This window comes from Sphaerodactylus townsendi, unplaced genomic scaffold (assembly GCF_021028975.2).
Source record: "Sphaerodactylus townsendi isolate TG3544 unplaced genomic scaffold, MPM_Stown_v2.3 scaffold_19, whole genome shotgun sequence".
In the NCBI taxonomy this organism is placed as follows: Eukaryota; Metazoa; Chordata; class Lepidosauria; order Squamata; family Sphaerodactylidae; genus Sphaerodactylus; species Sphaerodactylus townsendi.
In genome coordinates this window covers 1,422,841-1,447,981 of record NW_025950352.1, presented here as the reverse complement: position 1 = coordinate 1,447,981, position 25,141 = coordinate 1,422,841, and the positions used below count along the sequence as shown (strand labels likewise).

Genomic DNA, 25,141 nt, shown 5'->3' with positions numbered 1-25,141 from the left:
AGAACTGTTAAGGCCATTTTTAACTCCTAGAACCGGCTCGAGAGTGAAGTGGCCAATCTTAGAGTGAAGCACTGTAGCGACCTTCAGGCTTTCAGCCAGCTAAAGTTAGTGTGAAGACCTTGGCTGCCACCAACCATGAGGGTATACCAAATGACAATGCAACCCGAAATAAATCTAAACAGAATTTGGTTCTGCAAGCCAATAAACTGTGTCTGACAATCCTTCCTTACAAAGACCAACTAATTAGATGGAATACCAAGAATAATGCAATCAGACATTTAAGCAGTCTACTCAGGAGGCACCTACTGCATTTTGAACTTGAGAGGTTGGACAGACTCTATGGCCCAAGGCTGACCCAGAAGGTGATATTACACTTCAGGTCCTCAGCAATCCCAACCCAGCTGCTGAAAATGAAACAAAGATTAGCATGCTAAGTAGCCACCAGATGGTCTCTTTTGGGGGGTTACCTCAGTCTCTAGGCCACCCAATGTCACTGTTCTGTTCTTGGGCGCAGGCAAACTCAAAGCCAGACTTAGTTTGCAGGGCCTGACAAACCGCAGCGGAAGCGCAAAGCAGCAACCTCAAAGGAAGCATCCCGGAAGTTGGCCGGAAAGGCAGCGTTCAGTCCCACGCCCAAAACAATGCTGTGTCGCTGGCATCAGTGCCTTGGACCAGCACCTTGGACCAGAGGCAGGATTGCTCCCCGGCCAGGGATGGCCATGGCTACTGAGCAGCAGTGGTGGGATCCAGAAATTTTAGTAACAGGTTCCCATGGTGGTGGGATTCAAACTGTGGCGTAGCACCAATGGGGCTGGGCGGGGCACGACGGGGGCGTGGCCGGGCATTCCAGGGGCGGGGCGTTCCTGGGCGGGGCTGTGGCAAGGACGCAGCCGCTGCGCCGGTCCTTGGGCGGGAAATGAATGCACGCAGGCGCAGGCTGCCACGCACGCCGGTGCACCTCCTGCTAGACTGCTTCAAGTTCTGCTCGCTACTGCTGAGAGGAGGGGCGTCACTAAGGCCAAAATCACGTGGCAAAATCACCCATTAGTAACCCCCTCTCGGCACACACAAATAATGAGTAACCTACTCTCGGGAACCTGTGAGAACCTGCTGGATCCCACCTCTGCTGAGCAGCCCAGGACTCTGTTGCAGAGAATGGTGCTGAGGGGTCTGTCCGGAGGTCCGTGGTGGTCCCACAGCTGTCGGGGAGAAAGAGGGGCAGCCGGGCAGTAGCAGGACTTGTAGGACTCAGCCTTCAGGGATGGGGAAATGCGTGGCTAGAAACTTCTCCGGACAAAGCAGGTGCCCTTAGCTATTGCTTCTGGCACAGCTGGCCGTCAGAGTGCAGGCTCCTGATCAGAAATCTAGGGCTGATCTACTATCTCCCACCGATACAAGACCCCTTACCCACAGCCCCTCATGGGGACTAGGCTGGCCCTCACAATTAAATATCAGATTCACAAACACGCGTGGCACGTAGGCGCTGGCTCAAGCAATTTATATTACCTGTTAGTTTCTTGTAAAGTATGCCAAATTGTTGGCTATTAGACTTATCAAACTATTATATCTCCATAACACACACATATATATCTCCACTTCAAATCCAATTCATGCAACAATTTATGACAAGACAACCTTCTCTCAAGTCCATAATCATACACTCATACAGGTAATATAAATTGCTTGAGCCGGCGCCCATGTGCCACGCGTGTTTGTGAATCTTATATTGTTTTGGACGTAGCACATTAATTTCATAGATTGTCCTCACAATTAAACACATGTCCTGAGCGGACTTCCAAGTCAAGGCTCTCATTTAAATGTGTTGCTTGAAGTGTGTCTGTGTGTTGTATGGGGCAGGGGGAGCAACTGAGACATATGAGAGTCCCACAAGAAGCTTCTTGGGTTGAAGTCACCCATGTGGTCTCCTCATGGATCGTGGCCCTCTGCACGCTGTGTCCAGGGCAGTCCTGCCCGTGGGTCTCTGGCACGACCCCACCTCCGTGCCACTACCCTGAACGTGGCAAAGAATGTGAATGTGGGATAATTTGCCAGTTTACCACCTCCCTACCAGAACAGGGAACCCAGACGTGCCTTTGTGTATTGATTCTAGCCCGGCGCCAACCTGATCCACCCAATACCCAAATAAAGGAACCAACTATTTACCATCTGCTACTAAACTGTCTCATCAGCCCATTTAAAGGACTGCAAGAAACATTTGGCACATTGGTCACAGGCTGCTTGTGGGGCCACAGATGAGCCATCAGTCCCAGAGATCTCCCACTCTTTCCCCCTTCAAGCCTGGCGGAGGCCTGTGATGCAGTAGTCCCAATATCCTTTCCCCCATTGGCTAAGGATAAGAAGATAAGAACATAAGAACATAAGAACAAGCCAGCTGGATCAGACCAGAGTCCATCTAGTCCAGCTCTCTGCTACTTGCAGTGGCCCACCAGGTGCCTTTGGGAGCTCACCTGCAGGAGGTGAAAGCAATGGCCTTCTGCTGCTCCTGCTGCTCCCGATCACCTGGTCTGCTAAGGCATTTGCAATCTCAGGTCAAGGAGGATCAAGATTGGTAGCCACAGATCGACTTCTCCTCCATCAATCTGTCCAAGCCCCTTTCAAAGCTATCCAGGTTAGTGGCCATCAGCACCTCCTGTGGCAGCATATTCCAAACACCAATCACACGTTGCGTGAAGAAGTGTTTCCTTTTATTAGTCCTAATTCTTCCCCCCAGCATTTTCAATGGATGCCCCCTGGTTCTAGTATTGTGAGAAAGAGAGTCAACATTTTCTACCCCATGCATAATTTTGTAGACTTCAATCATATCCCCCCTCAGCCGCCTCCTCTCCAAACTAAAGAGTCCCAAACGCTGCAGCCTCTCCTCATCAGGAAGGTGCTCCAGTCCCTCAATCATCCTCGTTGCCCTTCTCTGCACTTTTTCTATCTCTTCAATATCCTTTTTGAGATGTGGTGACCAGAACTGAACACAGTACTCCAAGTGTGGTCGCACCACGGCTTTATATAAGGGCATGACAATCTTTGCAGTTTTACTCTCAATTCCTTTCCTAATGATCCCCAGCATAGAGTTTGCCTTTTTCACAGCTGCCATGCACTGAGTTGACATTCTCATGGAACTATCAACTAAGACGCCCAAATCCCTTTCCTGGTCTGTGACTGATAGCACTGACCCCTATAGCGTGTGTGTGAAGTTTGGATTTTTTGCCCCTATGTGATAGTTGGAGTCACATGCTTTCCAATCCGCCTATTACATATCATCAACATATTAAAGCCCCTTACCATTCCCATGTTCATTATTGACACCCTTTATTCATCCAAGGGCGTGAAATTTAATATTTATTAACCTATTAAGCATGCTTTGTTTAAGGGTCCCTCTGACCTATGCTTGGTGATGAGCTGAAGCAACTTGTCCATTTTGTTTTTGCTCACAGACACTCATACTTCCTCTGTGGTGGTCTTCAGATCTGTTCTCATTCTGCAAAATAGCCCTTCCTTACTTCTATGAAATTTCCCCCTTCAGGCCAGGAGGAGTCAAGGGCCTTAACTGAGTGGCACCACCCTCATTCTGGGCTTAACCAGAGAGGACCCAGAACTCACGCTGTGCCCCCTCTTGAGTCAGGGGCTGCCTTGACGCATGGCCAAATTTGAGGTGCAAAGAACCCTGGCAAAATGAACAAGAACTAATTGACTTTAACAAGTAAGTCTAAAGCCAGTGTAGTTCTGAGTTGCATCCATCCGAGTACAGTGTCTGGATTGAGGGATGTAAGAGTACGTGTCAAAAAACGGACCAGAAAAATTATACAAGACACACGTATGCTGCTAAAGTGGCATTCAATGTATTACCCTCTTATATTTCTAATCATACATAAAATACAAGTGCAACAATGCTTATTTGTATTTCTATTCCAAGTGGACTTCCTTGGAAGGAGCGCAGGGATTTTCTCACGCGTGCTCAAACAGTTCACTCTCAGTTTAGTGCACACTCAAAACAGTCCAACGTATTAGTCCTGCTCTTCATATATTTGTATCCAAAACCATAGTCATAGGATATTATCCTGACATTTACAAAGTTCTTATTCTTCAAGAGTATGTTGTTATTCTGGATCACGTGGCTGAAATCTTACGTGATCTCCTTCTGGAGTCCATTTAAAGGAGCCTTGTTGCAATGCGGAGAAAAATTCAGCAAGCAAAAAGTTCAGCAAGCAGAAGCTAGTCGCGTAACTAAAGCTTTTCGATGCCTTCTTCAGTGCTCCGTATTTGCCATTATCCTTGTCATTCTAAATCTTGTTACTCTCTTAATGGATGTAAGAGTACCCCTCTACTGTGCACTGGGCAGACCTCACCTGCAATACCGAGTCCACTTCTGGGCACCACAATTCAAGGGGGATATTGACAAGCTGGAGAAGATTCAGAGAACTGGAATTCATGCCCTACGACAGTGGTGGCGAACCTATGGCACGGGTGCCAGAAGTGGCACTCAGAGCCCTCTCTGTGGGCACGCACAGACAGAGTTCGTCATGTGGGGGGGGAATCACCCTCCCCCCCCCCCACACACATCTAGGCTGGCCTGGGTCACTGGGCTCGATTATTAGCATTAAACCTAAGACCTAGTTTTGGGGAAGCAGTGTAGGTAACCCTGATAAGCGCTGTTAAACCCCACTGATTTTCATGCAAAGAACTAAAGTGCGATCCTTTACCTGGGAGTAAGCTCGGTTGCTGGCAATGGGGTTTGCTTCTGAGTAAACCCTCCTAGGGTTGTGATTCATCCGTTCGAAGAGTTGCATGGTTGCTTCAAAGCAAAGCCACCGACTACCACCAAGCTTACTCCTGAGTAACGCACGCCTCGGAGCCAAACGTTTTTTCTAAACTAAAACCTCAGTATTCAGGTTAAATTGCCGTGTTGGCACTTGGCGATAAATAAGTGGGTTTTGGGTTGCAGTTTGGGCACTCACTCGAAAAGGTTCACCATCACTGCCCTACGAGGATAGACTTAGGGAATTGGGCATATAGAGAAGGTTAAGGGGTGACGTGATAGCCATGTTTAAATATTTGAAGGGATGCCATGCTGAAGAGGGAGCAAGCTTCTTTTCTGCTGCTCCAGAGGCTAGGACCAGGACTCATGGGTTCAAAGTTCAGAAGAAGAGATTCCACCTAAACATTAGGAAGAACTCCCTGACTGTCAGGGCTATTCAACAGTGGGATGCACTACCTCGGAGGGTGTGGGAGTGGTTTGATTGTGTCTTCCTGCATGGCAGGCAGGCAGTTGAACTTGATGGCCCTGGTGGTCTCTTCCAAATCTATGTTTTCATGATTCTAAGAAACCAAATTCCACAACATGTAAGGATCGCAACTCAGTACTCCACTGTACCATCCACCAGTTAACACAGTACTAATTTTAAATGGTTTTTTAAAGCACTTCTTACAAATACTTTTTAACCACATTGAACGTAGGGAATTTGTGGGCAGGGAGTTCCGTTGGTTTCACAGTCCACGCTTCCTCTCTCACAGGTTGGTCTATAACTTACTAATGGAAGTCAAGAGTTGCAAATTAAGCAGACCTGGCATTTCGGAGCTCACTAAATTTGAGTCCTTCTCTAAACCTCTAAAAGAAGAACAAGGTTATGTCCTGTTATGTCTCTAATGGTCTTAATGAGTCTTTCATGGGCTGGGGTTTGCAGGCCTTTAACTCAGTTTCCTGATGGGACACATCCATGCCCGCTCTGCCAACTTGCAGGAAATCTCTGGATTCATTGCCAGATCCTCTTGCACTGTTATGATCAAATCCAGAGAGGCTATTCCTGCAGCTGGAGGTTCTAATAGTTTGATCCCCCAGTCCCCAGGGGCCAAACAGTTTGTGCAAAGGAAAAAAGGAAAAGGGAATTGCAGCATCTAGCCAGTATGAAGGGGAGGGGACAGGCTGTAGCTAACCTGATCCGATCTCAGAAAATACGCAGGGCCAGTACTTGGATGGGGGACCCCCCCCCCCCAGGGAAGGCTGTGCAGAGGAAGGTAAGGGCAAACCACCTCTGCTGGGGTAGCCATAAGTCAGTTGTGACTTTATGGTCCTTAAATACATGTCAAGGCTGCTAATTCAGGCCCCTTCCGCACACGCAAAATAATGTGTTTTCAAACCACTTTCACAACTGTTTGCACAGCTTCAAAGAGCGCTGAAAGCAGTTTGAAAGTGCATTATTCTGCATGTGCGGAATGAGCCTTAGGCTAATAAATGCATGTGTTCATTTTAAACTCTCACTCTTGTCAGGGATCACAAAAGAAATAGACCCACAGCTATTGATCTCTGTGAAACATACTGGGTCCGGTGAGGTCCTCTGGCAGTGACCATAGATACATTTCAGAGGACACTGTGGAAGATTCGACACGGCTGGTGGAATCCCAGGAGGAACATAAGAACATAAGAACAAGCCAGCTGGATCAGACCAGAGTCCATCTAGTCCAGCTCTCTGCTACTCGCAGTGGCCCACCAGGTGCCTTTGGGAGCTCACGTGCAGGATGTGAAAGCAATGGCCTTCTGCTGCTGCTGCTCCCGAGCACCTGGTCTGCTAAGGCATTTGCAATCTCAGATCAAGGAGGATCAAGATTGGTAGCTGGGATCGACTTCTCCTCCATAAATCTGTCCAAGCCCTTTTTAAAGCTATCCAGGTGAGTGGCCATCACCACCTCCTGTGGCAGCATATTCCAAACACCAATCACATGTTGTGGGGTGGCCACAACTTTAAACATACATCATGGTTCATCTCCTACCAGGACTCCTGGGGCTGCTCTTCCCCCTCCCTTTAGTAGGGGATGGGAACTTGAATCAATACCTGCTGCGATTGCAGAAGTGTTTGCTTTTTTATATATAGAACACTGGATTCCTCCTTGTCTTATATGCAAATTTTTTGGCACTCGCAAAGAAGGTGTGGGTCCTTCCCTTCTCCATGGAAGGAGAAGCAAGACAGAGATGGGAAGGGGGGGGGGTCACGTGGGGTCAAGAGACTTTGGGCAAACAGACCTGCCGGCTGCCAATGGCCAGGCCACAAAAGAAGCCAGATGGGAAGTTGGTGGCTGGATTTCAATTGGGTCGGGAGACGCAGCCATTCAGCTGGGATTGGCTGGGCTTTTCTGGGCCTGGCAGGGCCTGCCCATGGCGAAGAGGATAAAAGCAGGACAGCTGAAGGGAGGATTAAGAGTCCAGTCAAAGCCCAGGTGCTCCAACTAGCCAAGAGGCAGAACTGGCCGTCCCATCGAGGTGAGTTGGAGGGATGGGGGCGTGGCTTCCACCTTTCGGAAGATTGTGGGGAATGAGAACAGCCTGGTGCTGATTGCTGTGATTCCGTCTTCTTAGGAAGAAGCTGAGCCCCTGCCCGGGAGCCCCAAGCACTGCCACAAAAGTTAGCAGAAGCGGGCTGAGGATTGGGAAGGGGGGGGGGTTTCCTCCTTGAGAGAACTGTGCCTGGCCCTAGGTCACCCAGCAAGCTTCGTGTAGAGCAGACCTGGGCATTATACGGCCCGCGGGCCACATCCAGCCCGCCAGATGACCCTGACTGGCCCCCCTGCCGTGCTGGGGAGCGAGACGCCTTTGAAAGCCCCGCAGAAGCCGGTTGCCTTGGCTGCCGGCTTGTGCGGGGCTTTCAAAAGCTCCTCACCCCCTGGCTTTTGGCCCGGCCCTCCACAATATTTTCTGTTTCTTATGCGGCCCCATGGAAAAAATAATTGCCCACCCCTGGTGTAGAGGAGCAGGGACACAAATCCAGTTCACCAGATCAGAGTCCGCCGCTCTTCACTGTGACACGACACTGGGATGAGGGTAGAACTAGTGGAAAAATGGTTTCCGTCCAGCCCAGGATGCTCAGTTGTGTATCTACAATGGGACAGGAGGGTCAGGTGTCCCCAGGTACAATGGCGGGGGACGCAAAATTGCCCCCACCCCCTTCTGCCTTGCGCCAACCTGCCTTGTGTGGGCAGGTGCCTAAAGACAGAGCCGGCCTGCTCTGTCTTTCGGCATCCGAGGGCCTGAGGAGGCCAGGAGGCGACCTGCAGGGAGGCCGGGGGGTGGCTTGCGGTGGGGCAGCTCCAATGAGCGCCACGGCAGCAGGCTGGTCCAGGACCTGACCCACCACTGCAGTGGCCATTTGGGCCACCCCCACCCCTGAACCCCACCCTGAGCCCTGCCCCAAAGTATAAGGGTGGAGGAGGTGGGTCTCCCCTCACTGGTTACGATGCCTGACTGCCCTCCTTTATACCCCACAGGCAGCCAGGTAGCAGTACTCTCTGCTGCATCAGAAGCGGAGACACAAAGAGACGGGGTGGCCAGCGTCACCACCAGTCCTGGAGATATCTGGGCAGGGGTCCCCTTCTGTGCAATCAGGGAGTTCTGAAAGGAGACCATAGTATACGAGGTCGCAGCCCCCATATCGTCTTCCTTTGAAGCCATAGGCACCCTTGAAAGCAGGCGTACAATCTTGTACAGTAAACCGGCGGAGATTGTACATTAGCGAGTTCTCTCAAAATGTAACGAACAGAGTCCATACAATAGAATCTTCATGAAAGCAGAAAGATCTTTATTAATACGGCTCGATTGGGCACAGTCCTTGAGAGAACTGAGTATCCAAAGTACAGACAGAGATCAAGAAAACTTTGGTCCAGCCTCCTTTGAAACTGTCACAGGCATATTTCACAGCCAAGGCCAGACTATTCTGGGAATAGCGCCAAGCAATAGACAGCACAAATGGAAACAGCAAAGCAGGTGCTCGCAAAAACTGTCACATTCCAATCCCCTCTTTACACTCGCAGGATGCTGCTCACCTGGACTTGGGTGCTGGCCTTTGGGCTGATGGCCACGCACGGAGGGGCCGAGACCTGCACTCAAGCATATGGAGGTATGCAGCGGGGCATTGTGGGTGACTGGCTCTCTGTGTGTGTATGTGCGTGTGCGTGTGCGTGTGCGTGTGTGTGTGCAAAGGCTGGGCTGGAGCCACCCAAAAAGAGGTCTTCTTCCTCCTCAAAACCAGGGTTCTGTGTCGTGCCGCACACAGGTGTTGCGACGAAAAAGATCTCAAGGTGACAGAGGTCCAATCACCTGGAGAACATGGCTGTTTTGGGAAATGCACTTGATGGCATTACAGCCCAGAGACTTTACAGAGACTTCCTCTCCCCGAGCCCCACCCCCCTTCTGCAATAACACCACTTTCAGGGGGTGTCCCGGTCGCATTGCACATTCCCTCAGAGGTAGAAGATGAAGAAGAGTTTGGATTGATATCCTGCCTTTCTCTCCTGTAAGGGGTCTCAAGGTGTCACCACAACAGACTCGTCCAATAAATGAGTTAGTACTTTGAAAGCAGATTTCTTATTTATTGATTGTAAACCTAGAAATGCTGTCGACTTATATTGTCAGAACTAAGTACCCTAGAACAGGCAAAGCATTATGTCCCCCTGCATAGATACATCAGGCCACAACACCCACCCTCCTTACCTTCCCTGTGGCGGGAAAGTACTCTCACACACGCACTCACATTCCTCAGACGATGAGAACTGGAATGAAGGCACTCAGTCTGAACCCACCACTGCAGCTGCAGACATAGATAAGGGTAGGCTGGTACAAAGAGAAAACAAAACAACTCTCAAGGCTGCTTCAGCATTAAGCTCTCTGTAGAAAGAAATATGGCAGGACTCTGGCTAAGACTTTAGAGGGTCGTGACATAAGGTGGCTTGAAAGCCCTTTTCATTCCTGTACCCTTGTGAGGTAGGTGGGGCTGGAAGAGTTCTGAAGAATTGTGAGTAGTCCAAGGTCACCCTGCAGGATTCACGTGGATGAGTGGGGAATCAAACCCAGTTCTCCAGATTAGAGTCCACTCGCTGTTAACCACTGCACCTTGCTAACTCCCTGTTGTTTTCTGTTCTTGCTTAGCCCAGACAGAGTGTCCTGACCACTCTTCTCCCTCTTTCCTTTTCTGCTTTGACTCTAGGTCCTAACTTGGCCCGTGGTCGGCCAACCTCACAATCCTCCACATACTCATCCGATGGACAGTCAAGCAATGCTGTGGATGGGAACTGTGATGGGATTTTTGGTTCCCGTTCCTGCACTCACACAAATGGTGAGCTCAATGCCTGGTGGTCGGTGGACCTGGGCCGAGAATATGCCATCTCCCTTGTGGTGGTGAAAAACCGGCAGGACTGCTGTGGAAAGAGACTCCAGGGGGCCACAATCCATGTGGGACACCGCATGGGTGACTTCAGCCAAGAAAGCTTCATGTAAGTCTAGCGCATGTCTCAGGTACACCCCACCCCACAGACAAAACAGCTGTCTCCGAGGGCGCACAATCCAGACCTCATGACATGGAGTAGACTAAAAGGGTGAATTTTCACCACCATTTTAAGGTAGGCCTCTGAGAAGAACTGGGGTTCCAGCCCACACGGATTGTATCACAGTCTTTGGGGCTGCTCTTGGAGACGATCTGGAAACTTCAGTCAGTGAAAAACTCTGCGGCTCATTTACCTCCTGGAGTTATTCACACTTTACAACCATTGCCTTCAGTCAATGTGGTGAGCACAGATAGAAGAAGTGAGATTAATCCATCTATTTCTTTTTTTAAAATTTTTTATTAAAAATATAAAAGTCATTACAGTTTCCAATATCATTGTCATTAACTTTTAAATACATAACCATATAAACATAGACATATGTATATTATAGGTTAATGTCTATTAAAACAAACATTTTAAAAATAAAAACAAACAAAATGAAAGAAAAAAAATTGCTAAAACAATGAGTGCAAAAATAACCCTAGGCGATAACTATCTATAACTATGTATCCAAGGCATGGGGTCAATAAACTAAAAAAAACACCCCTGACTTCCAAACTTTATGCGAGAACTCCCCTTTAACCTCCTGGAGCCTTAAGTCTATATCTATTATAACTAAATTAATTCTATCTTTCATACAGACTACTCTCTAGTCAGATTAACATAATTCAAAGTTTCTTATAGTTTTGTCTCATTTTTAAATTTTTATGATTATTATTTTATTTTGGCTCATTCTATGAGCCTTTCAAAATTATCTATTGTTATCAGGTCAATGGGTCAGAAGGTCTAGTTCGTCGATAGCCAACTATACACCTGTACACTGCTCTGAGCCTTTCGGGAGGTAGAGTGGTTTATTAAATCGAATGAATGAATGAATACACACACACACACACGCACACACACACACACACACACACACACACACACACACACACACACACACACACAGAGAGGAAATAATGCTTAATGATACAAGCTATCTCAGGGGGGATTTCTGAATGTACATTCCCCTGTTCCTGGAGGCCGATCCATTCAGAATTCCTGCTATTTTGTGGCTGACCCTGTTTCTCCCTCCACAGCTGTGGGGCCATCACAGACCTCCGGGAAGGATCTCTGACCACCATCCACTGCAATGGAGCCCTGGGCCGCTTCGTGACCATCGTCATCCCTAACCGGGTAGAATACTTGTCTCTAGCTGAGGTGGAGGTCTATGGCACCAACGCACTGTCCCATTGTTAGAGATCATGGCATCTCTCTGTGTGTGGAATCCAGACTTCTGAGTGGTTCTGCTGGCATCTGGTGCCCTCTCACTTGCTTAACCCCAAGGGAGACCCTCTCATGTAACAGCCACGGGTGCCAACAGTAGCCACGAGTCCTCATGAAGATTTGGCCTGCTGACTTTGAAATCTGTTTCAATCTTAATTTTGTCTGATTTATGTGTTACGTTATATCTGAACACCCCACTTAATCAGAACTCTTTATTATTAAGGCATATTCTTTCCTCAATGATGTGTCTCCTTGAATTGCTTGTTTTGGGCTTTGGGATCACTGTAATTGACTTATTTCATTAGTAAAAGCATTTAGAAATGGCTGTAGTGATCTCCCTGACTCTGAAGCCGTCCTTTGGGGAGACAGACTTTGGGGAGTTCAAGATATCACCATCAAATGAAGAGGGGAGAAGCAGGGGTGTAATGCCCATTGGGCAAGGTGGGCAGCTGCCCAGGGCACCACCTTGTGGAGGGCATCAAAATGCAGGGTTCGTTTTGGGGTATTTTTAGTGGTTTTCCATTTTTGGCCTGCAGGGGGTGCAGTTTTTAGGCTAGCGGCACCATAATTTCAGCATATCATCAGGAGACTGTCCTTATGCTACCCCCCAAGTTTGGTGAGGTTTGGTTCAGGGAGTCCAAAGTTATGGACTCCCAAAGGGGGTGCCCCATCCCCCATTGTTTCCAATGGGAGCTAATAGGAGATGGGGGCTACAGTTTTGAGGGTTCATAACTTTGGCCCCCCTGAACCAAACTGCACCAAACCTGGGGGGGGCATCAGGACAGTTTTCAGATGATACCCTGAAATTTTGGTGCTGATACATCAAAAAATGCACCCCCCTGAAGGAACATTTCAGAAATTTGCCCAAGAATCTTTGTTCAGCATTGAGTTTTCTGTATTGCTGTCAATGGGGGTTGCAGGCTGGGGGGGGCACATTTCTGAAGGCACAGTCTCAAAACTTTCAGGGTCTCATCAGGAGACTGCCCTGATGATACCCCCCAGGTTTGGTGCAGTTTGGTTCAGGGGGGCCAAAACTGTAGCCCCCATCTCCTATTAGCTCCCATTGGAAACAATGGGGGATGGGCCACCCCCTTTGGGAGTCCATAACTTTGGATTCCTTGAACCAAACCTCACCAAACCTGGGGGGGGGGTAGCATAAGGACAGTCTCCTGATGATACGCTGAAATTGTGGCGCTGATATGTCTAAAAATGCACCCCCTGCACGCACCAATGTCCTGGTGCAAATAAATTTGGTCGTGGTGGAGTGGCCGGCCGTGGGGGGGGCGGGGCATCCAACTCAGGTTTTGCCCAGGGCTCCAGTTTGCCTCGTTACGCCCCTGGGGAGAAGCTCCCACAGTCACGCAGCATCTCTGGGCAGCGTTGAATCCCTGGACGTTTCCCAGAAAGCATTCTGGCCTGGAGGAATGAACGATTTAGCTGTTTATTCCACGTAGACCACGGGTTTTCCCACAGCAGGGATCCAAAGAGGCTGGCATTGTTCTCCCTTCCTCCTTTTCATCCTCACAACAATCCTGTGAAGCAGGTTTAGACAGCTTCTGCGTGGCTGGCCCAAGGTCACCCAGCAAGTTTCCATGCTGAGCGGGGATTCGAACCCGACATCTCCCAGATCCTCTAACCATTGCACCACACTGGCTCAGCTCCTTTGGAGAAATTAACTCAGCAAAGGTCCACAAGCACAACCTGATTAAAGTATAGATTAAGCTTTAATGAGGAGCTGGCAAACTTGATAGTGAAGAGGAGACCCAGGGACAGAGTCCCAACTACATCAGTAGCTGAGAGAGAAGCTCATTCCGCACATGCAGAATGATGCACTTTCAAACTGCTTTCAGTGCTCTTTGAAGCTGTGTGGAATGGCCACTTGCAAACAGTTGTGAAAGTGGTTTGAAAACGCACTATTTTGCGTGTGCGGAAGGGGCCAGAGTGCAATATTTTGAGTGCGGAACTTCTGAGGAGGAGGAGGAGGAGGAGGAGGAGGAGGAGGAGGAGGAGGAGATGGCCTTGAGAGGAGGGTTCTGAAGGCAGACAAGGACACTGATAAGGAGATACACTTGAGAGGAGAGAAGGAGCTGATCTCACATTCTTGTATGATTGGCTTATTGCTGCCTTCCAGTGGCGTATTTACCTAGAAGACATGGGGTACCCTGTGTCCCCGGGCGCCCCCTAGTGGGGGGCGAAAACATTTCAGGTTCATTTGTGTATGTTTTGTATTTTAAGTGGGGTTTTTTAGTTTTTGGCCTGCAGGGGGCGCAATGTTTAGGATAGCAGCACCAACATTTCAGGGATTTTTCAGGAGATCCTCCTGATGATACCAGCCAAGTTAGGTGAGGTTTGGTTCAGGGGGTCCAAAGTTATGGACTCCCAAAAGGAGTGCCCCATACCCATTTTTTCCAATGGGAGCTAATAGGAGATGGGGCTACACCTTTGAGGGTCCATAATTTTGGACCCCTTGAAACAAATTTCACCAAACCTGGGTGGTATCATCAGGAGGGTCTCCTAAAGATACCCTGAAAGTTTGGTGCTGCTAGCTTAACAATTGCACCCCTGACATCAAGCACCCTCCAAATTTCCCCAGATTCTCCTTTTAAATCCATGCCCTTTGGTATGGACTTAAAGGGAGAATGTGAGGTCCCCAGTTTAAACACGGAAATTGATGCTTTGGGGGGCGGATTCCACTGGAGGTGTTTTGTGAGAGATGATGCTGACATTTGTTTGGTAAAGGTTTTGCTGGGAGTGATTTGTGGGAGATTTACTTGCTTAATACCCACTTGCACTGGCTTGGAGCTGTTTCTCAGGCTAATAACCTACCTCATAGGGTTGGTGTGAGGACAAAATTAGGAAAGAGAATCGATGGGGGAGAGAGCCATGTATGTTTTGCTGGGGATGGGAGGTGTTTTGTGAACTGGTGAAAAAAAATCATTGTTTGGTTGTAGTGGGGGAGGGTGGCCACCCATAGAGGGGGAGGGGTGGCACCAAACTCAGTTTTTGTCCCAGGGCTCCAGTTTGCCTAGATACGCCTCTGCTGCCTTCTGCAGAGTCTTCTTCTTTGAACACCAGATATGGCCACTTTCTACCACACCTCACTGCCAGCCCCACCACACAGCATCCCTCACCCCTGACCTTTTAAGGAGAGGTCTGCTAGATTAGACCAGGGATTACAAACCTTTTCAGGACTGAGTGCCCAAATTGCAACCCAAAACCCACTTATTTATCGCAAAGTGCCAACAGGGCAATTTAACCGGAATACTGAGGTTTTAGTTTAGAAAAAACGGCTTGCTCCGAGGTGTACATTATTCGGGAGTAAACTTGGTGAAGCAACCGGGCAACGCTTTGAATGGGTGAATCGTGACCCTAGGGTTTACTCAGAAGCAAGGCCAGCCTAGATATATGAGTGTGTGTGTGGGGGGGGTGTGATTTTCCGCTCCCCCTACATGATGAACTCTGTGCACATGTGCCCACAGAGAGGGCTCTGAGTGCCACCTCTGGCACCTGTGCCATAGGTTCGCCACCACTGGATTAGACCAATTATTGATCAGGTCCAACATCCTATTTGCCCCCAACAGTGAGCACCCCAGCACCCCAGAAAGCTCAGAACACAGATCCTCTAGACCCGTGGTGGCGAAGCTTTGGCATTCCAGATGTTATTGACTACAATTCCCATCAGCCCCTGGCCATGCTGGCAGGGGCTGATGGGAATTGTAGTCCATAACATCTGGAATGCCAAAGCTTCGCCACCACGGGTCAAGACGTACATCTGCGTGGGGGGGGGGCGCTTTCCAATTTTGTATCTTGAGCACAAGATGGAGAAAACCCCTCTATGTGATCCCTCTCCCCCTGATGGCGTGACCTCTGGTTTACAGGATGTGCCCAGTCTGGGTGAAATTGACAGAATGGTGCTGGCAGTGCGAGGAAAACCTTGGAGTAGGGCTGGGAGAGGTTGCGAGAGTCTTCGATAAAACAAAATCAAGAGCGGGTCCAGTGAAGGGAAAAATAAGCAGACATCTGTGGAAAGTGGAGTAAATTGTGCAGTGGTAGAAAGCTCACAATAGAATGTGTAACCTCTATCTGTGGGTTCTGTGGGGCAGAACTTGGAATGAGTTTGCAACAACAAATTTTAAAAACAAAATGGTTTACTTTCTTAACATATAATATCAAACATCAACATTTAACGTCACACTTCAAGGTCCTGTTCAGGTTGCATTTTCAAGTCCTTCTAGTTACAGTCTACTGATGCTGCCAAGTCCAATTCTTCTTTGCAAGTGGGTTGGCTCCTGAAGACTCCAAGGGCTTGGTGAACAGGATTCAACATGATGAAGGTTTCCAGGAGAACTCTCACCCATCACAACCACAAAAAGAAACCCTGAAACAATAAACTCCAACATTTACAACATAGCAAAAATAAACAACTACCTTCCCAGTAGTTCCCAACAACATTGCAGTTACCTTAACAAGGTGTTAAGTAGTTCCCAACAACATTGCAGTTACCTTAACAAGGTGTTAACAAGGACCAATCAAGGTCCGAGTCTGGTAGCCTCGTCTCCTCCAAACTACATGAGCTCTGCAGCCTTCTGCTGCTTTGAGTCTCCACCCCTTTCTGGGTCAACTCATTCTGAGCATGGGGGTTACAAATGTAGCTGGGTTCAAGTCCAGGGGAGTTCCCTTTGCCAGAGAGCTCACATGCGGAACACCCTGTTGGTCTCTAAGGGGCCCCTGGGCTCGAATCCAGCTGTTCCACCACAGACCAACATGGCTACCTCCTGAAAAAAAGACACAGATATTCCAGATGTGCCCACATGCTGTACACAAACGAGTTTCAGGCAGAAAGGGGAAGAAAGGAGAGCCAAAGAGGCCGAAGTCTCCACCTGTCCCCTGAAGTTCCAGGTGGCAATCCAGGCTCCTGCGCGCAGCAGAGAATCCAGTGGGAGGGACAGCCAAAAGCCATCGAACGTGTGACCGTAAGAAGGCTTTTGCTGCTCCTAAAACACTGGAAGTCTCGGGCAGCTAAATGCTCCACAGCCACACGAGGCTTGACTAAGCACAGCAACTTTCATGTATCCAAGAAACCCCACAACACCCCAACTTTCATGTAGTTTAGTTTAGCAAGGGCAGAGAATGAATAAAGCACATGGGCCTGTGGGGCCAGGACCGCGTCTCTGGTCCTACACAGCTGAATTAGTTTAAGAAAAACTTAAAGTTAGAAATAAAAGCAAAAGACATCTGACATCAGAAACAAACAGACAGTTTTTACTTAGCAGAATTTAGAAAGTTACAGAAGGTGAACTCTCCCAAGGGAGAGGCACGCCTTGGTGCTCTCAAGTGAGAGACACGCCCCCTTCCGGGTGCTCTCGACCGAGAGGCACACCCAACATACAAAAGACCCCAGTCTTTATAGATACAGAAATATAGAGGTCTCACAGTTCATCCCCTTAAGTTTCACGTACATGATCCATACCTCTTTCACATGCTATAAGCATGTACCTTAAAAATCCCATTGGATAGATCTGTCTCCTGGTTTGAAATGTTAAAACATTATTCTAACAATTATACAATGATTGATTCCTACACAATAGAATTATGGTGAAATACTAAAACATGTGAATCTCTCATTATCATTTCTGTGTTCATTTAACTATATAGAAAAACACTTTTTAATTTAACTAATCACATTCATTTCTAACCCAAAAACCAAAGTTATAAAATGCATTTTGATTCTTAGGATCTTTGGTTCATATGACTTCCATATTTCTTAATCAAATACAATTTATAGGCATTCTGATCCATCTCCACAGGCCGTAAGAATACATGCAGGTTGGGGGGAGTTTCTGGCTCCAGTTAAAGGAACAGAAGTTGGAGTACAGAAACAAAACACTCTTTTCCCTTTGGCCTGAAGATAACGGGTAGTCCGCAGCATTGGCGGAGAGTGAGAAAATGGACAGGCAGATGGGTTTGGAAGATTTTTACAGCAAAATGTCAATATAGCGACATAACATGTTTTTAAAAGATTTTTTAAAAATACATCTTTTTGCAGGAAATGGGGGGCAAAATCACGGGCAATTAAAACGACAATTAAAGCGAGAGGCAATAAAGCTATCGGGCTTCAATGGGAGGGGAGGGAGGGCCCAGCTGTGTGAGAGGGGCAGGCCGTGACAGCCACGGGGGAGGGAAGAGGTCTGGCTCAAAACTGTCCCCACCAACAAACCTACCCCACTCTGGTGGCAAATAAAATCAAATTCAAGGTGTAAGCACATTCCCTCACCTCGGAGAGAGTTGCAAGTGACAGCACGGCTGCAGAAAGCACATCCGATCCAGAAATCTTGCCACGGCTATGATTCGCCACCACCCTGCGGTAAACACTTCGTGTGTAATAAGCCAAAGAATGTTGTTAAGTACATTCACCTCATCACACTCTGAAGTGGATCATAAGAACATAAGAACATAAGAACAAGCCAGCTGGATCAGACCAGAGTCCATCTAGTCCAGCTCTCTGCTACTCGCAGTGGCCCACCAGGTGCCTTTGGGAGCTCCTATTCCACTCCCTTTCTGCTGCTGCGTGTGTTCAACAGGCCAGGTTTTCAGCGACAAATTCAAATCAGGACAAACTGGGCCAGCTTAGCAGGTTATCACAAAGTTCACCAATTCTGGAAGGAGAAGGCAAGAGTGGCAAGATATTTCAGGTCTATTAAGAACATAAGAACAAGCCGCTGGATCAGACCAGAGTCCATCTAGTCCAGCTCTCTGCTACTCGCAGTGGCCCACCAGGTGCCTTTGGGAGCTCACCTGCAGGAGGTGAAAGCAATGGCCTTCTGCTGCTGCTGCTGCTCCCGAGCACCTGGACTGTTAAGGCATTTGCAATCTCAGATCAAAGAGGATCAAGATTGGTAGCCAGAGATCGACTTCTCCTCCATCAATCTGTCCAAGCCCTTTTTAAAGCTATCCAGGTGAGTGGCCATCACCACCTCCTGTGGCATCATATTCCAAACACCAATCACAATTCTTCCCCCCAGCATTTTCAATGGATGCCCCCTGGTTCTAGTATTGTGAGAAAGAGAGAAAAATTTCTCTCTGTCCACATTTTCTACCCCATGCATAATTTTATAGACTTCAATCATATCCCCCCTCAGACATCTCCTCTCCAAACTAAAGAGTCCCAAACGCTGCAGCCTCTCCTCATAAGGAAGGTGCTCCAGTCCCTCAATCATCCTCGTTGCCCTTCTCTGCACTATTAGTCGGGTTTATTGTAAACCAAAGGACAAAAATGAAGGACCATCTTCCTGGTCAATAAGAACACAAGGACATTAAAAGAGCTATGCTGACTCTGATCGAAGGCCCATCAATTCCAGCCTTCTGTTCAGACAGTGGCCAACCAGCTGCTTCTAGGAAACCACAAGCAAGATGAAGAAGAGAGTAGAAGAAGAGTTTGGATTGATACCCCACCTTTCTCTCCTGTAAGGAAATTCAAGGCAGCTGACAAGCTCCTTCCCTTCCTCTCCCCACAACAGATACCTTGTGAGGTAGGTGGGGCTGAGAGAGATACGCACAGCAAATGAAAAGTTGTGAAAACGTTTCCACTGAAGTATCACTAAAGAACAGGATGCAAATAAAACATTTTCAGGATGGAAAAAAAATGCAGTGGGGGGAAAAAACCATGCGGAACTCACAGAATTCCTCAGAATGTTTTGTTGTATGTGGAAAGGGCCCAAGACTTCAGAATCGTGAGATAATTTGCCAGTTTACCACCTCCCTATCAGAACAGGGAACCCAGACGTGCCTTTGTGTATTGATTCTAGCCCGGCGCCAACCTGATCCACCCAGTACCCAAATAAAGGAACTATTTACCATCTGCTACAAAACTGTAGTTCCTCAACCCATTTAAAGGATTGCAAGAAACGTTTGGCACGTTGGTCGCAGGCTGCTTGTGGGGCCACAGATGAGCCATCCCTCCCAGAGATCTCCCGCTCTTTCCCCCTTCAAGCCTGGCGGAGGCCTGTGACGCAATAGTCCCTGACCTTTCCCCCATTGGCTAAGGAGAGTTGGAGTCACATCCTTTCGAATCCGCCTATTACATAAGAAGAACATGAGAACATAAGAACAAGCCAGGTGGATCAGACCAGAGTCCATCTAGTCCAGCTCTCTGCTACTCGCAGTGGCCCACCAGGTGCCTTTGGGAGCTCACAGGCAGGATGTGAAAGCAATGGCCTTCTCTGCTGCTGCTGCTCCCGAGCACCTGGTCTGCTAAGGCATTTGCCATCTCAGATCAAGGAGGATCAAGATTGGTAGCCACAGATCGACTTCTCCTCCATCAATCTGTCCAAGCCCTTTTTAAAGCTATCCGGGTTAGTGGCCATCACCACCTCCTGTGGCAGCATATTCCAAACACCAATCAAACGTTGCGTGAAGAAGTGTTTCCTTTTATTAGTCTTAATTCTTCCCCCCAGCATTTTCAAGGAATGCCCCCTGGTTCTAGTATTGTGAGAAAGAGAGAAAAATGTCTCTCTGTCAACATTTTCTACCCCATGCATAATTTTATAGACTTCAATCATATCCCCCCCTCAGACGTCTCCTCTCCAAACCAAAGAGTCCCAAACGCTGCAGCCTCTCCTCATCAGGAAGGTGCTCCAGTCCCTCAATCATCCTCGTTGCCCTTCTCTGCACTTTTTCTATCTCTTCAATATCCTTTTTGAGATGTGGCGACCAGAACTGAACACAGGACTCCAAGTGCGGTCGCACCACTGCTTTATATAAGGGCATGACAATCTTTGCAGTTTTATTCTCAATTCCTTTCCTAATGATCCCCAGCATAGAGTTTGCCTTTTTCACAGCTGCCCTGCATTGAGTTGACATTCCCATGGAACTATCAACTAAGACGCCCAAACCCCTTTCCTGGTCTGTGTACATATCATCAACATATTAAAGCCCCTTACCATTCCCATGTTCATTATTGACACCCCTTGTTCATCCAAGGGCGTGAAATTTAATATTTATTAACCTATTAAACGTGCTTTGTTTAAGGGTCCCTCTGATATGCTTGGTGGTGAGCTGAAGCAACTTGTCCGTTTTGTTTTTGCTCACAGACACTCATCCTTCCTCTGTTGTGGTCTTCTGACTAGATCTGTTCTCATTCTGCAAAATAGCCCTTCCTTACTTCTGTGAAATTGCTAAAGATTTTGGCACGCTTTTCCTGCTGGCCTTGAGCAGCATTTTGCAATGTTAAGCTTGCTTTCAGTCTGTTAAAAACATTTTAACCCCTTCACAACAATTGCAGTGTTTGCTTTTTTTTTTTTTTTTTACAGAACACGGGATTCTTTCATGTCTTATATGCATTTTTTTGGACACTTGCAAAGAAGGTGTGCTCCCCCACCCCTTCCTACAGGTAGCAGCAAGACAGAGACGGGAAGGTGGGGGTCACGTGGGGTCAAGAGGCTTTGGGCAAAGAGACCTGCCGGCTGTCAATGGCCAGGCCACAAAAGAAGCCAGAGGGGGAGTCGGTGGCTGGATTTCAGTTGGGTCTGGAGACGCAGCCATTCAGCTGGGATTGGCTGGGCTTTTCTGGGCCTGGCAGGGCCTGCCCATGGCGAAGAGGATAAAGGCAGGACAGCTGAACAGGGACCCAGAGTCCAGTGAAAGCCCAGGTGCTCCAACTTGCCAAGAGGCAGAACTGGCCGTCCCATCGAGGTGAGTTGGAGGGATGGGGGGCGTGGCTCCCACCTTTGGGAAGATTGCAGGGAATGAGAACAGCCTGGCGCTGACTGCTGTGATACCGTCTTCTTAGGAAGGAGCTGAGACCCTGCCCGGGAGCCCCAAGCACGGCCACAAAAGTTAGCGGAAGCGGGCTGAGGATTGGGAGTTTGAGGGGGGTCCTCCTTAAGAGAACGGGGACTGCCCAAGGTCACCCAGCAGGCATCATGCGGAGGAGCATCACTTTTGCCTGATTCTGCACCTGCTTGCCAGAGAGAGGGACCCCCTGGACAAATGTGCCCAGCCAACCCCAGACAGTTCTGTAGACCTTCCACACAAGCGGCTTTCTTATGGCCAATCCACTAACCCAGCCTCGTTCACTCTGCCTGGCACCGGGCACGGCTGGGTCTCAGGCCGAGGATCCCAACCCCGTGCAGATGATGCATTGGAGTGGAACTGCCTGGAAGGCAAAGTATGAAAAAAAGGTGGGGGGTGTAGATTAGTGCATTTATTATTATTATTATTATTATTATTATTATTATTATTATTATTATTATTATTATTATTATTATTATTATTATTATTATGAGCCCCTAGAGGATGGGGCGGTATAAAAGTTTAATAAAATAAATAAATAAATAAATAAAAAATTATTGTTGTTGTTGTTGTTGTTGTTGTTATCATTATCATCATCATCATCATCATCATTATTATTGTTATTGTTGTTGTTGTTGTTGTTGTTATTTATTGGGTTTATAGACCGCCCTCCCCCGGAGGGCTCAGGGCGGTGAACAACATATAGATAGAGCACAATATCAGATCAAAACACAATAAATATAGGTTAATACGGCTCTAATAAAAATAAACCCTACCCCATTTAAAATGCAGCATTAATAAATTAACTCAAGATGGCGCCTGCTATCGATTCCCTTGAAGAAACCACCCAAAGGGGGAAGGGGTGGTAGGATCCACATGATGTTACAAGAGAAGGAGAAGAAGGGAGGGAGGGGGCCCTATCAACAGCTAGTCTCCCCAAATCTTTCAAACGTAGGAACAGAAGCGTGACTGGAGAGGATTGCAGGTAGCCGCGTGTTTGGTTTGGGGGCAAAGCAGGTGAGCTGCGTGGCCGGGGGCAGGCCTTGCCTGGCAGCTCACGCCTAACAACGTCGTCTTCATTTGCAGAGTTTGCAGTTCATCTCCAGTCTTGCAAAGGCTTTCCCCTGACCCAGCAAGCTCTGCCCTTGAGCAGCTTCTGTCTGTTTATGCCAGGCAGCCATTCTCCAGGAAGAGAGTTTCATGTTGGTTTACAGTAGAAGAGCTAGAAGCAACTGGACTCAGATCTAACTGCCCTTCCCTATTCTATCACAACCACAACAACCCTGTAAGGTAGGCTAGGCTGAGAGGACTCTATTCTCACCCTAGCATGCTGGATGCCACATGATGGCACGTTCGATCAGTCCGGTAGTCTCAAATTCACACCATTTTACCTGTGTGAGAACTAGAGTGACTGGGGTGCTGTGTGGTTTCCGGGCTGTATGGCCGTGTTCTAGCAGCATTCTCTCCTGACGTTTCGCCTGCATCTGTGGCTGGCTTGGGGGGGGGGGGGGGTGGGGGGGGGGGGGGGTGGGGGGGGGGGGGGGTGGGGGGGGGGGGGGGTGGGGGGGGGGGGGGGTGGGGGGGGGGGGGGGTGGGGGGGGGGGGGGGTGGGGGGGGGGGGGGGTGGGGGGGGGGGGGGGTGGGGGGGGGGGGGGGTGGGGGGGGGGGGGGGTGGGGGGGGGGGGGGGTGGGGGGGGGGGGGGGTGGGGGGGGGGGGGGGTGGGGGGGGGGGGGGGTGGGGGGGGGGGGGGGTGGGGGGGGGGGGGGGTGGGGGGGGGGGGGGGTGGGGGGGGGGGGGGGTGGGGGGGGGGGGGGGTGGGGGGGGGGGGGGGTGGGGGGGGGGGGGGGTGGGGGGGGGGGGGGGTGGGGGGGGGGGGGGGTGGGGGGGGGGGGGGGTGGGGGGGGGGGGGGGTGGGGGGGGGGGGGGGTGGGGGGGGGGGGGGGTGGGGGGGGGGGGGGGTGGGGGGGGGGGGGGGTGGGGGGGGGGGGGGGTGGGGGGGGGGGGGGGTGGGGGGGGGGGGGGGTGGGGGGGGGGGGGGGTGGGGGGGGGGGGGGGTGGGGGGGGGGGGGGGTGGGGGGGGGGGGGGGTGGGGGGGGGGGGGGGTGGGGGGGGGGGGGGGTGGGGGGGGGGGGGGGTGGGGGGGGGGGGGGGTGGGGGGGGGGGGGGGTGGGGGGGGGGGGGGGTGGGGGGGGGGGGGGGTGGGGGGGGGGGGGGGTGGGGGGGGGGGGGGGTGGGGGGGGGGGGGGGTGGGGGGGGGGGGGGGTGGGGGGGGGGGGGGGTGGGGGGGGGGGGGGGTGGGGGGGGGGGGGGGTGGGGGGGGGGGGGGGTGGGGGGGGGGGGGGGTGGGGGGGGGGGGGGGTGGGGGGGGGGGGGGGTGGGGGGGGGGGGGGGTGGGGGGGGGGGGGGGTGGGGGGGGGGGGGGGTGGGGGGGGGGGGGGGTGGGGGGGGGGGGGGGTGGGGGGGGGGGGGGGTGGGGGGGGGGGGGGGTGGGGGGGGGGGGGGGTGGGGGGGGGGGGGGGTGGGGGGGGGGGGGGGTGGGGGGGGGGGGGGGTGGGGGGGGGGGGGGGTGGGGGGGGGGGGGGGTGGGGGGGGGGGGGGGTGGGGGGGGGGGGGGGTGGGGGGGGGGGGGGGTGGGGGGGGGGGGGGGTGGGGGGGGGGGGGGGTGGGGGGGGGGGGGGGTGGGGGGGGGGGGGGGTGGGGGGGGGGGGGGGTGGGGGGGGGGGGGGGTGGGGGGGGGGGGGGGTGGGGGGGGGGGGGGGTGGGGGGGGGGGGGGGTGGGGGGGGGGGGGGGTGGGGGGGGGGGGGGGTGGGGGGGGGGGGGGGTGGGGGGGGGGGGGGGTGGGGGGGGGGGGGGGTGGGGGGGGGGGGGGGTGGGGGGGGGGGGGGGTGGGGGGGGGGGGGGGTGGGGGGGGGGGGGGGTGGGGGGGGGGGGGGGTGGGGGGGGGGGGGGGTGGGGGGGGGGGGGGGTGGGGGGGGGGGGGGGTGGGGGGGGGGGGGGGTGGGGGGGGGGGGGGGTGGGGGGGGGGGGGGGTGGGGGGGGGGGGGGGTGGGGGGGGGGGGGGGTGGGGGGGGGGGGGGGTGGGGGGGGGGGGGGGTGGGGGGGGGGGGGGGTGGGGGGGGGGGGGGGTGGGGGGGGGGGGGGGTGGGGGGGGGGGGGGGTGGGGGGGGGGGGGGGTGGGGGGGGGGGGGGGTGGGGGGGGGGGGGGGTGGGGGGGGGGGGGGGTGGGGGGGGGGGGGGGTGGGGGGGGGGGGGGGTGGGGGGGGGGGGGGGTGGGGGGGGGGGGGGGTGGGGGGGGGGGGGGGTGGGGGGGGGGGGGGGTGGGGGGGGGGGGGGGTGGGGGGGGGGGGGGGTGGGGGGGGGGGGGGGTGGGGGGGGGGGGGGGTGGGGGGGGGGGGGGGTGGGGGGGGGGGGGGGTGGGGGGGGGGGGGGGTGGGGGGGGGGGGGGGTGGGGGGGGGGGGGGGTGGGGGGGGGGGGGGGTGGGGGGGGGGGGGGGTGGGGGGGGGGGGGGGTGGGGGGGGGGGGGGGTGGGGGGGGGGGGGGGTGGGGGGGGGGGGGGGTGGGGGGGGGGGGGGGTGGGGGGGGGGGGGGGTGGGGGGGGGGGGGGGTGGGGGGGGGGGGGGGTGGGGGGGGGGGGGGGTGGGGGGGGGGGGGGGTGGGGGGGGGGGGGGGTGGGGGGGGGGGGGGGTGGGGGGGGGGGGGGGTGGGGGGGGGGGGGGGTGGGGGGGGGGGGGGGTGGGGGGGGGGGGGGGTGGGGGGGGGGGGGGGT

The 25,141-nt window shown here is 52.3% G+C and overlaps 1 protein-coding gene across 1 annotated transcript; it reads left to right on the top strand.

The window, feature by feature from the left end:
- Window positions 1–7,214: 7,214 nt before the first annotated feature.
- Window positions 7,215–11,927, top strand: LOC125425112 (fucolectin-like). Its single transcript, XM_048482633.1, has 4 exons — window positions 7,215–7,264; window positions 8,809–8,894; window positions 9,981–10,266; window positions 11,397–11,927. Exons 2-4 carry the CDS (start codon window positions 8,810–8,812, stop codon window positions 11,554–11,556), a joined length of 531 nt encoding a protein of 176 aa, XP_048338590.1. The 5' UTR covers window positions 7,215–7,264; window position 8,809; the 3' UTR covers window positions 11,557–11,927.
- Window positions 11,928–25,141: the final 13,214 nt, after the last annotated feature.

What these genes read in the sequence shown, in the direction of transcription:
- LOC125425112 (XM_048482633.1), top strand. Translation starts at nt 8,810, where the DNA reads ATGCTGCTCACCTGGACTTGGGTGCTGGCCTTTGGGCTGATGGCCACG. An exon ending in CTGCACTCAAGCATATGGAG is followed by an intron (nt 8,895 to 9,980) that starts GTATGCAGCGGG and finishes CTTTGACTCTAG; the next exon opens with GTCCTAACTTGGCCCGTGGT. An exon ending in TTCAGCCAAGAAAGCTTCAT is followed by an intron (nt 10,267 to 11,396) that starts GTAAGTCTAGCG and finishes CTCCCTCCACAG; the next exon opens with CTGTGGGGCCATCACAGACC.